Below are 10,885 nucleotides of genomic sequence, written 5' to 3'. Positions count from 1 at the left end.
ACACTTTGTACTTAAGGAGGGAGCCCAGCGACCGGGGGGCCGAGCTTCAGGAGGTGGCGCCGGGGCTGAGCCGGCGCGGGGGAAGGATTCCGCAGGCTGAGCGGGCGGGACCCGAGAATACAAAGAGGCCTCAACGCGCAGCTCCCGGCCCGCCAGACACACAGAGGAATGAATGGGGACGGCAGGGCCAATCCGAGAGCAAGATTCACAGCCGCGGGCGCAGGGGCCAATCGGATCCCCGACGAGGCAGCGAGGCAGGGACGGAGCCAATCAGGTGTGAGGACAGGGCCAGGGGGCGGATCCGCGCGGTGTTTCAAATCCTCTGGATGGGTGAGGAGCAGCTGTGCTCGGCGTCTGGTGAGCGTTGGGCGCTGTTGGGTGAGTGCGGGCCGGGGCGTGGTAGGGCCTCTGTTAAGAAGGGACGGGAGGGGGGACCTCCCGTTAGGACGGACACATGTGGGGCTTCTGGGTATAGCCGGATGGACATTGGGGTGTCTGGTCAGCCCGCCAGAGCGCGTTGGGTCAGGGCGAACCCGTGAAAGAGCCGCTGGTCCTGCCCTGGACCAAGTGCTGAGGCTCGGTGGCGGCCGGCCAGTCCTGACTGCCTCCCTCTCCGCCTGAGGCAGATAACGGAAAAGAGGCTGGGATGAAAAGACAGCTTGTTTCAGACACTAGCAGCACGGGACACATTGCTGACCGGGCTTGTTCAGCCTCTACCCTCTTCTGGTCCTCGCTGACCCCTCTTCCAGGAAGCATCCTCCTTCCTGCACCGACAGTTTCCAAGTGCCCCACCCCACGGGCCCCCATCGCATCTCTTCCCCCGGTAGTCAGGGTGTCTTTGAAGCCTGGGAATGGGACAGTGGGGGGATGCCTTGCTGACCTCCCTTTGATCTCCTCTCCAGGGTCTGCTGGGCAGAACAGACTCTCGGCCGGGCAGATGGCTTCTCGGTGGCCGGCCGTGGGGGCCTCCATGCGTCGGAGGTCCCTACAGAACCAGGGGCAGCTGGAGGAGAGCGAGGCCCTACAGCCTGCAGTTGGCCACCCAGACACCTCCAGCGGGGCCCTGGACTCCCTGTGCAGACAGTTCCAAAGGAGGCTGCCCCTGAGAGCAGTCAGCCTCAACCTCAGGGCGGGCCCCTCCTGGAAGCCCCTGGAAACCCCACAGCCAGGACAGCAGGGCCTCCAGGCTGCAGCTCGCTCAGCTAAGAACGCCTTGGGTGCCGTGTCCCAGGTAATATCGAACATGTCCAGGTACGGAGGGCCTTCTTGATGCTGGATAATAGCTGCCCCCGAGGAGCCCCCAAGAATACAGACTCTGTGAAGACAGGGCCTTTGATTTGTTCATTGCTGTGTCCCCAGCACTCCGAATAATTGCTGGCACGTAGCAGGTGCTCAACAGATAGCTGAATGAGTGAATGAAAGCAGTGTTGTGAGGAAACAGAGCCTCATAAGACAAGATGATAGAGCTGTATTGTGATAGGAAATTGCATTCAAGGGGCTAATGGTGGGGGAACACCAAAAAGCAGCTTAGTCAGTGAAGGCTTCCCGGAGGAGGTGATTCCGTGGAATTCGCCCAGGAAAAGGGGGAAGTATGAGGAGTGTACAAGGCAGGTGAAATAGTCCAGACCCAGGGCTGAGGGAGGGCAAGATGCTGAAGAGAACTGGCAGGAACTTAGTCTATGTATGGCCGGAGGACAGAGCGCAGCGTGGGACGTGAGAGGGGCTCGGTGCGCCGAACATGTTTAGATGCTCCCAAGGGCAACTGGGAGCCCTGGGAACCAGTGGGAAGAATTTGCAACATGGTGGGAATTGGGTCCGATTAGCATATTAGAACTTGTTCTTTAGCTACTTGATGAAAAGGGGGTTAGAAGAAGATTCGCCTCTGAGGGGGTCTGGGGGTCTGGCCTTGCAGAGGAGTGAGCAACTTCAAGAACTGCTCAGAAGATAGCTTTGAGAGGATTTGGTATCAGATGAGAGGTGTGGGCAGGAAGAGGCCACGTGTGCTGGGGCTGACAGGTCCGTGGGCCTCCCAAGTGGCTGTGTCTCCAAACCTAGAGCTGGAGGTGTGGGGAGGTGTCACCTAGGAAGGACAGGAGCTGTGAGAGTGGACAGGCCTCCAAGGAGAGACCTGGGGGTGGGCAGGGCATCTCCTTGCTGAGTGGGAATCTGAAGGTTTGGGAGAGGGAAGCATTTCTGGACCCTCTGAGGAGAAGTCTCTGAGCCAAATGTCAGTCCCTGAGAAGGATCTCTGTGCAGCAATGTGGACGGTAGATTAGAGTGAGGGAGACCAGAAGCCGGCAGAGAAATTATTGCACAGTATCCTGTGGGTAGGCCTGCTCTCCTCTGGGCCTCCCCTTTGAGGCTGGGTCAGTCTGTCCCGAAAGAGGGTTTGGACTTAGACCAAATGTAGACTCCATGAGCCAGCGTGGTTCTGCTGCTGGCCACGCGCTCATCCCCGGGGGCCCTGAGCTGGGTCCTTGCCGTGGACCCATTCCACATGGACTCATCTGCAACCCTCACCTTGAGAGTAAAAGCTGCCTGGATTTGTAGGACCAGCTGGTGGGCCGAAATGTTGGGGGTATGGCCTGGGGACTCTGGGGTAGCTCACTCTTGGCTTGTCCGTGCTGACCTTTCCGTGTACCTGTCACAGAGAATCCAGGAGTCCTGCCAAAGCGGCACCAAGTGGCTGGTGGAAACCCAGGTGAAAGCCAGGAGGAGGAAGAGGGGGGCACAGAAGGGCAGTGGCCCCCCAGCTCGCAGCCCGAGCCACAGGAGCACCCGGCTATCAGTGGCCGCCCATGCCCGCTCAACCCTGGAGCCCCGGGAGAGGGCGAATCGCCGCCTCTCCACCCAGATGGGCCCGCATGCCCACCCTCGGCGGCGGTCCAGGAGGGAGGCTGCCTTCCGGAGCCCCTACTCCTCAGCAGAGCCCCTCTGCTCCCCCAGGTGCGTGCAGTAGTGCCTGCCCCGCAAACACTAGCTGGGCCCTGGGGGCTGCTGAGCCCCTCCCGGGGCTACCTGGAGCCAGGGACACCCTGAGCGGAGTCACATCCGTGACCTGGCCCAGCTCTGCGCCCTGCTGGTGGGGGATCTGGGGAGGTCCTTCAGGGTCTTAGTTTCCCCATCTGCCAAAGGAAGAGGCGAGCTTAACTCTGGGAGTAGCACAGTCACCCAAGCCTCCTGGGGAGCCCAAAAGCAAGTTTTGAAGCCATCTGGAGGGCTGAGGCTCACCTGTCTACAAGATCACCTGCCCTTGACCTTGTGGGCCTTGATCCAGCTTTTCTGTGCCATCTGCTCCAAGCTGCTCTGATGTCACTTCCTGGAATGGGAGTCTACGGTGACACGTTCCCAGCCCGTGTGGGTCATCTGAGCCCATACACCAGGCCCGGTGCTGGATGGGAAGGGCTCCTGTCACAGGTTTCCGACTAATGACTGATATGTGTGGCTTTTCCTTCCGTTCAGCGAGTCTGACAGTGACCTAGAGCCCGTGGGGGCAGGCATCCAGCATCTCCAGAAGCTGTCCCAAGAGCTGGATGAGGCCATCATAGCCGAGGAGAGGTAAGCTGGCATACCGTGCTTCAGAGGGCCATGGCCGGGGGGGTCCGCCTTGAGCCAGCCACCATTTTTTAGGCGGGCTCTGGCTCTGCCCTGCTGTGTGACCCTGGTCGTCCCTCTCCCTATCTGAGCCTCTGTCTCCTCTGCAACATGCCTCGGTCTCCTCCTTGATGAAAGACCTAGATTGGGGTGGTGGTTAAGGACATACCCTGCATGTATGTGGCCCCCTGGGCCTTGGTCCCCCACATTTGTCCATCACATGTGGCCGGGTCCCTGGTTCCTGAAAGACCCGCCCTTCCTCTGCCACTCCCCGTGGCTCCTCTCGGCCCTGCCCGCCCACGGAACTGGGGAAAGCATCCTGGCTGCTGTGAAATGCCTGGTCTGTCTGCTTAGAACAGCGTCCCGGGGGCAGGGCCTGGGCCTGGAGCTGCCCTAACTGGGGGCCGTTTGTACGTGGCTGTGACGGCCTCTGAGGCGGGGCCCTGCCGGCTCTGACTACATGCTGAGTGGGCCATGTCCCCGCCACGTTGCCAGGTCTGCTCTTGTCTAGCTCAGGCGGGGAGGGTCCCTCAAAGCCTGCGGCACCCAGCCGCATCTGTCCCTCCTGCTTTCCCACCTCTAGTGGCGACATGACTGTTTCTCTCATTCATGACTGAGGACAGCATCCTTCAGGTAATGCCCTCCTCCTATGCATCTTTCTCTGTGTCTTCCCCCTCCCCCACCTCCTCCTCTTGCACGAGCCCGTAGACATACTTGGAGGCATGTTAAAGAACTGAGTCTTTTCTGGAAAAAGCCACAGAGCCGATGGGCCCCACAGAGCAGGAAGGTGCGAGTCTTCTGAGCTGCTCAGAGCCGGAGCTCCTGACCTCACTGGGCCCATCAGTGATGGAGCAGAGCATACCGGGGCCCCAGGCAGCCGCAGCCACCTTCTAGCACCTCATTTCGGGGGGGCAGTCTATGGTGTCCCCACCTCCCCTGGCTTCAGCACTGTGAGGGGCATGAAGGGAGCTCTGTCTTGCAGGAAGCAAGCCATAGCTGACCACCATGCCCTCACACCCAGGGTCCGCGCCTCCCGGGAGTTCCTGGAGGACCCAGGAGCTGGCAGTGCCCCTGGGCCGCGGCAAACAGGGACCGGACTAACAAGGGCCCAGGTGGAGGCTGCTGGGGGTCTCTGCCCTTCTGCTCCAGCCACTTCCCCGCCCGCCAGTGACCACTTGCCGCAGTCTGCGAGTGACTCGGGGAGACCTCGGAGAGACGGGGGGGCTGCTCATTCTACTCCCCTTTGGGGCTTAGAAACTCATCCCACACGTGAGCTTTACAGTTGCTTCACTTGTAAAGTGCAGTGAAAGCACAAGGTAATATCTGAGAGCTCTGAGCTGCGTACCCAGGAGTAGGGTCTGCAAAGAGTCATCTCCTGTGTCACCAGCGCAGGGGCTCTTGGGAACCCAGATTCTAGCCCTGTTGCCCACAGCAGAGCCCCGGAAGAAGGGATGGGAGAGAGTTCCAGGCCCCAAGACCCTGAGTCCACAGACACCTACTTACATTCTCAGCACAGGGCACCCACCGTGGGAGTACAGGGAGAGGTAGCCCTGTTCAATAGCAATCTCTGCCCTTTGTAAATTATTTAAGAAATCTGCTTTGTCATTTTATTCGAAAGAAACCAGTGTAGGAGTTTCCTAGACAACACTGCTTTTTCATAATAAAGACTCTCTGTATCTGACATCTCTTCGTTGTCACCCTACCCCCTGCGCCGCTCTGAACAACAGGTCTGTGGTCTAGGGCCCGGCTTTGTCGCCCTCCTCCACCCCGACTCCAAGCCAGCCTGCCCCCAGCTCAGGCGGAACGTGAGCAACGGGAAGGGTCTCTCGGCTTAGTTCAGAGCAAAGCACGTTTTAAAGGCAAATAAGGTTTTTATTTAAGTGACAACATTTGAGAGTTAAAAACCAGCTCACATCAAAATCAAGACCAGTTGTAAAAATCTTTTAACTCTGTAATGCTGTTTTTGTCTTGTTAGAAATCTGGTATTTTACATTTTCTTTTCTAACGGATTTTGTACAAGGCAGCCATGAGAAATAGATTAAACCTTTTTCACCACAGAACCGTCCACCACAAATAATACTGAGAGTTACATACTTAGGAACAGTCAGACGGACAAGGTCAGACCGGCTGCCACCGCCGAGGAGACAAATAGAAAAGGACAGCAGGGTCTGGGGGTGGGAGTCCCGACGAGCAAGCCACCCTACCGTCCCACCCCTCCTGGTGTCACCTGCCTCTCCTTGTGCCTGTGAGGGTGGCGGTCAAATTCCTGATTCTTTTTTTCCCATCCACCCTGTTGATTTCTCAGCAAGGAGACAAGGACCCAGGCCAGGCCTCGCTGCTTGGACTTAACCCTACTTGGGGGGGGGGGGGGGGGGGGGGGGGGGGTTTCTTTTGGCTGAGCCAAAGAGAATAGGTTTCCAGAGCACTGGGCACCCAAACCCCCGGGGATTCGGCAGGAACGTTGGTTATTTAAGGCGGGGTCAAGCTGAGGCTCCGCAGGCAGGGCGCCCCTCCCGGGCAGGGCTGCACCTGGGCTGGGTGGGCGAGTGTCCCCCACAAATCCGGCGCCACCTCGGGACCCATTCCCACCTGCCTCGGGGTCCGCCTTTCATTTAACAATCGGCGCCCCGTTTTGTCGGCAGGGCACTTCCAGGGCGCGGGTCTGAGCTCCAAAGCCGTCAAAGTACGGTTTAAAACCCATGAGTTCCAGCTTCCCCTCTTTCAGGGAGCCCACCCCACCCCACCCCAGTAATGTCTGGAATCCTGGGGTCCAAATACGTTGGTTTTCTGTGGCCCAGCACCCAGACTGGAGGGCCCTTTATCCAAATGCATGAAAGAGTCTTACTTTTTTTTTTTTTTAATGTATCTGTTGCGGAGCCTAAGAGAGGAGTTGCCGAGGCCGGAAGAGCAGGCCCTGGCTACAGATGCACCCTGAACCCCCAACAGGGCGAAGGCAGGGGAGGCTGCAGGCAGGCCCTCTGTCGGGACAGCCGCCCCCCCACCCCAAACTAGGAAGAACAAACATGCCACGCAAGGAACAAGGAGCTTTGGTCAGGCGGGAAGATGTTTTCCAGCTCCTGGGGAGCAGGCACACGGAGCTGGAAGGATTCTCTAGAAAACAGCCAGACTGGGGGTCACAGAAGTACTCCAGGAGAGGCAGTGGCACCCCCTCCGGAGAACGACACAAGTTGCTTCTTTGTTTTTCTCCAACTTAACTGGAAGGACAAGATCAAACAAACCACTAGCAGAGAAAGTGCACGTTGGTTACAGAGTTGCTGTGAAAGCAGTACTGAAACAAGTCGAATCTGATCACTATACAGGGCTCCAAGTACACACATTCACACACACCCACCGAAGCTCCCAGAACGCTGTGTTCACCACATCTCACTGTACACCTTCAGCATCTGAGATGCACTTTGTCAGAGCCCCAAACCGGAGCTCCAGAAGGGAAGGGGTGCGGGCCCTACTGCTGGGGCCCACGTCCCGGCTCCAATCCCCACAAGCACAGAACCCTGCTCCCGCGGACTCCAAACTCCTCAGGGTCCCTGCTCTCTCTTGCTCCCAGCCTGGGGTTCTCAGAAAAAAGGGCAGAGGGACTCTAACTGGGGGAGAAGTATCTCACGCTAATCATTTCATCACTTGAGAGCCACACATCAGTGGCTTCTGCAAAAAGGAGATGGAATTTCAGAGAAGCAGACCAACTCCGCCCGAGTGTAACGCAGCGTCTGCTTTGGAAAGGAGGGGAAGGACTGGAGTTGACGAGCTGCTGCTCGATGGACAGCCAAGAAGGATGAAATGTTAAAGGCGGGATGGGCCCGCTGCGAACCGCCAGGAGGCAGGACCATAGAGGAAGCTGGGAGTGATCACCCCTCCCCAGCAGACTTGCCAGCAGCTCTGGGCCTGGGCGCAGAGGCGGCGCTGGAAGTGGAACGGGAGCTGGCAGGCTGGAGAAGACAGAGTTCCAGTGGAGAGCAGGGGTGGGGGCTGGGAGCCCGGAGCCGTCCAGCCCCAGCGGCGCGTCCAGTTTACCAGGTGATTCACAACAGCAGTGCCAGCAGCCCCCACCAGCAGCCGCCACTGGGGAGGACACTGGCCACATGGGACCTGCAAGAGGTAGACAGCAGAAGCGACACTGAGCTGACACAGGTGCCTGCTGGGTATACAGACATCTGGGCCTGGGCAGCCTGGCCCGTGACCCAGAGCCTCGGCTGCAAGAGCTGGATCAGCCTCAGTGACGGCCCGAAGGGCTCAGAGGCAGCCCGGGTAGCCCAACACAGCAGGTGTGGGTCTGGGCCAGGGAGCAGGGGAAGTGCAGGAGACCAACGCCTGGGCCAGGGGCTCAGGAGGAGGAAGGCCTGGGCAGAATCTGAGGGGCCCCAGGAGAGCCAAGCCCTGCCAACCTCAGGGGATGACCCAAGAGGAGGTTACGGGCACCAAACCAAGCTGAGTGGCAGGGGGAAGGGAAGAGAACACAACAGTTTGAGCCAAAATTACATGAACCCCCGCAGCTCTGGGACCTCAGCTGTTACGCCTTCCAGGAGCCAAAGGGAGAAATCACTCTGAGCAGAGCTGGGGAGGGGGAGCCCGACCAGTGCCCTTTGGGGAATGTCTCTGTCCCTGGGACACCAGGTTTGGACCTCAGTGCAAAGCAAACCTCTCTATGGAGCAGGGACCCCTTCCCAGCGACCCCCCAGAGGGGCTTCCTTTGAAGTGGTGGGGCAACGGTGGCTCCCTCCTGCCCACCCCCTGCCCCAGCCCCTCTCTTAGTCTGCAAGGAAGGTATAGATCACTGGGCACTCTGAGGGGCTCTGAGGGGCTCTTAGGCCTGAAAAGCCTCAGAAGGCAGAAGTGCAGGACAACCTAGGAGTCAAAAACTCCCACCAATCTCAGCTCGGGAGACCCCTCCAGTTACAGAAGGAAGGCAGGGCCCAGAGAGGGCAAGCAACAGGCTCAAGGCTCACAGCCAGCCCGGCTAGGCCAGAACCGGGGCCACAGCCTCACAAGGGAGGGCACCAGGCAGGACTCCGGGAAGAGGCATAACTGTCCTCAAGGGCCACGGGAGAAAGGTGAGGAGACAAGAAAGGGGACAATGGACAGCTGCAGGAGGACAGACCGTCAGCACCAGACCCCGCCCCCCAAGGGCCGTGGGCAAACGACTCAAACAGAGGATGAGTCCAGGGGACATCCTCTCGCTCCCAGAACGTGGCCACTTTGCCACAGGAGAGCCAGGCCCAAGATGGTGACCCGGGACGCCACACGGAGGGCAGGCACAAATGCCACTCGACCCTCCAGCAGGCAGCCAGGAAGCTGTACCTGCCAGCGGCATTTGGTCCCTGGTCTGGGGGTTGCTCCCGTTAGGGCCTGCTTAGCATCACTGTGGAAGCCTCAGGAACTCAGGAAGATGGTCGACTTTGTCAAACCCTCCGGCTCCAGGCAGGCCTGCCCCCGGGATTACACAAACATCCACCCTAGCTGGGGCTTGCGCTACAGGCATGATGGGGCAGCAGCGACCGCACTGAGACCCCGGGATCTCACCCCTTCGCAGCCCAGGGAGCCCCCCGAGGCCAGGCAGGGTCCTGCCCCCCTCGCTGGTCGGACACTGCTGGACAGACACGGGAGGGAAAAAGCAGGAAAAGGCCTGTGTCTGCCGGGGAGAAGGCAGCCCGCTGGGGCCCCCCTGCTCTGCGCGCAGCCTGGCCCTCAGGGCACCGACTCGAACTTGGGGGGCCCGCGCGCCCAGCTGAGCGCGGGCAGGGGCCGCTCGTGGTCCTTGTCAGACTCGGGCTGGCTCTGGGCCCGCTCGGGCTTGGGGTTGGCGGGCGGGTCAGGCTGCTGCACCGACATGGTCCGGCGCAGGTGGTTGCGCTTCCGCAGGAACTCGGGCTGTGCGTGGAGGCCGAAGCTGCCCTTGCGCAGAATCATACGCGAGCTGTTCTTCTTGGGGCGCGAGCGGTGGCCGGCCTCCAGCGCGGCCAAGTGCGCGGCGTAGCCCTCGCTCAGGAACTGCGGAGGGGACAGGCGTCAGGCCAGAGGGGCAGGCGGGCCGTGGTCCTGCCCTTCCCCACACCCCAACATCGCCCTCTCCCCGGAACACCCAGCTGCTCCAGGACCTGAGGAGCTCATGACCGGTTAATGCTCCCTGCCCAGCTTTGGGCAACTGAGCGCTTCTGTCTGTACCCCCGGGTCACGCCAGAGTTCCCTGGATTCCTGATGGGGTGAAGCTCCCATCCTTGTCACTTTCACTAAAATCCCCCAAAGGTAAGTCTCTCTCTCCCCTCCTCCAGCTTCTGCCGCATGGAACCTCGTTATTTTCTGGCCCCCGCAGCTGCCCTTCTTGCCCATCTCTCTCCCTAGGTCCTCAGAGCCTTTGCTGCTCAAAGTGTGGGCCGTGGATCACAGCAGCAGCAGCACGACCTGGACCCTTGACGGGCAGGATGTCAGGCCCCAGCCCAGGCCTGGGAATCTGAATCTGCGTTTAAGCGAGGTCTCCAGGTGACCTGTGCGCACCTTAGAGTTGAGAAGCCCTGCTCTAACGGTCCCCACTCTGAGGTCCCACCATCTCTGCCCCTCCACCTGCCGGTCACTTTCAGGCACCTCCCACTCAACGTGGCCCAAAGAGATCATCGCCTTCCATTCAGTCGCCTGCTTTTCAACCCCAGTAATGGGACCACCTACCTGGTCACCCAGGTCAGAAACCGGGCGTCATCTTTGACTTTCCCTTTCTCTCGACTCTTGCATCTGATCCCTTCGTTACCAAATCCAATCCATCCTGCCTCAGAAGCGCCTCTCAGGCCCTTGGCCTTCTCTGCCCTGCCACCGCTCTGCCACTCCTTCCCTCCCCTCTCCCCTTCCTCTGATCCGCCTTCCACCTGCAGCCTGACGGACCTCTCTGAATCACAAACTCATCACAAACTCACTCCAGAGCCATAGAGTCCCAGCTTGGCAAGACACACAGGCAGTCCAGGACCCGCTGCTCCAGCCCCCTCTCCCCTTCCCTCCCACATCACACTCAGACAAGCTGAGTCACTTGCAGTTCCCATAATACACACGTGCTCTGCTGTCTCCTGACCGTGGCTTTTGCTGCTGCCTCTGTCACAAAGGCTCCTCCAACCTCAGGCCCTTCCTGGATAATTCCTTCAAACTCCCAGAAAACAACCTTGTCCCTGAGTCCGGCTTAGCTGCTCCTCTCTGGGACCCCACAGTTCTCTGTGCTCCCTGTCATTCATTATGGCTCCTGCCACACTGCACTGTCATCGTCTGCTAATTTTTCCATCTCCCCCACTAGACTGGA

The 10,885-nt window shown here is 59.5% G+C and overlaps 2 protein-coding genes across 6 annotated transcripts in view; one reads left to right on the top strand and one right to left on the bottom strand.

Moving 5' to 3' along the window:
* Nucleotides 1–249: 249 nt before the first annotated feature.
* PIMREG (PICALM interacting mitotic regulator) lies at nucleotides 250–5,275 on the top strand. Of its 3 annotated transcripts, none has more exons than XM_027130786.1 (6): nucleotides 251–378; nucleotides 903–1,231; nucleotides 2,651–2,946; nucleotides 3,463–3,558; nucleotides 4,178–4,227; nucleotides 4,616–5,275. In XM_027130786.1, the coding sequence occupies exons 1-5, from the start codon at nucleotides 327–329 to the stop codon at nucleotides 4,209–4,211; spliced, it is 807 nt and encodes a 268-aa protein (XP_026986587.1). In that variant the 5' UTR covers nucleotides 251–326; the 3' UTR covers nucleotides 4,212–4,227; nucleotides 4,616–5,275. The 3 variants fall into 3 exon arrangements, with proteins under 3 accessions (XP_026986588.1, XP_026986587.1, XP_026986589.1); XM_027130788.1 differs by lacking the exon at nucleotides 251–378 and adding an exon at nucleotides 419–823; XM_027130787.1 differs by lacking the exon at nucleotides 4,616–5,275 and having other exon boundaries at nucleotides 250–378; nucleotides 4,090–4,199.
* A 170-nt stretch (nucleotides 5,276–5,445) lies between these two features.
* The window catches only part of PITPNM3 (PITPNM family member 3), an 88,335-nt gene continuing 82,895 nt past the window's right edge, over nucleotides 5,446–10,885 (bottom strand). For all 3 annotated transcript variants that reach the window (XM_027130782.1, XM_027130784.1, XM_027130783.1), the window contains one exon: nucleotides 5,446–9,597. In XM_027130782.1, the coding sequence (XP_026986583.1) occupies nucleotides 9,295–9,597 (303 nt within the window). In that variant the 3' untranslated portion in view covers nucleotides 5,446–9,294. The remainder of the gene's footprint in view (nucleotides 9,598–10,885) is intronic.

This window comes from Aethalodelphis obliquidens, unplaced genomic scaffold, assembly GCF_003676395.1.
Source record: "Aethalodelphis obliquidens isolate GAN/ISIS:26980383/991018 unplaced genomic scaffold, ASM367639v1 scaffold38, whole genome shotgun sequence".
NCBI lineage: Eukaryota > Metazoa > Chordata > Mammalia > Artiodactyla > Delphinidae > Aethalodelphis > Aethalodelphis obliquidens.
This window is presented reverse-complemented; position numbering and strand designations above follow the sequence as displayed.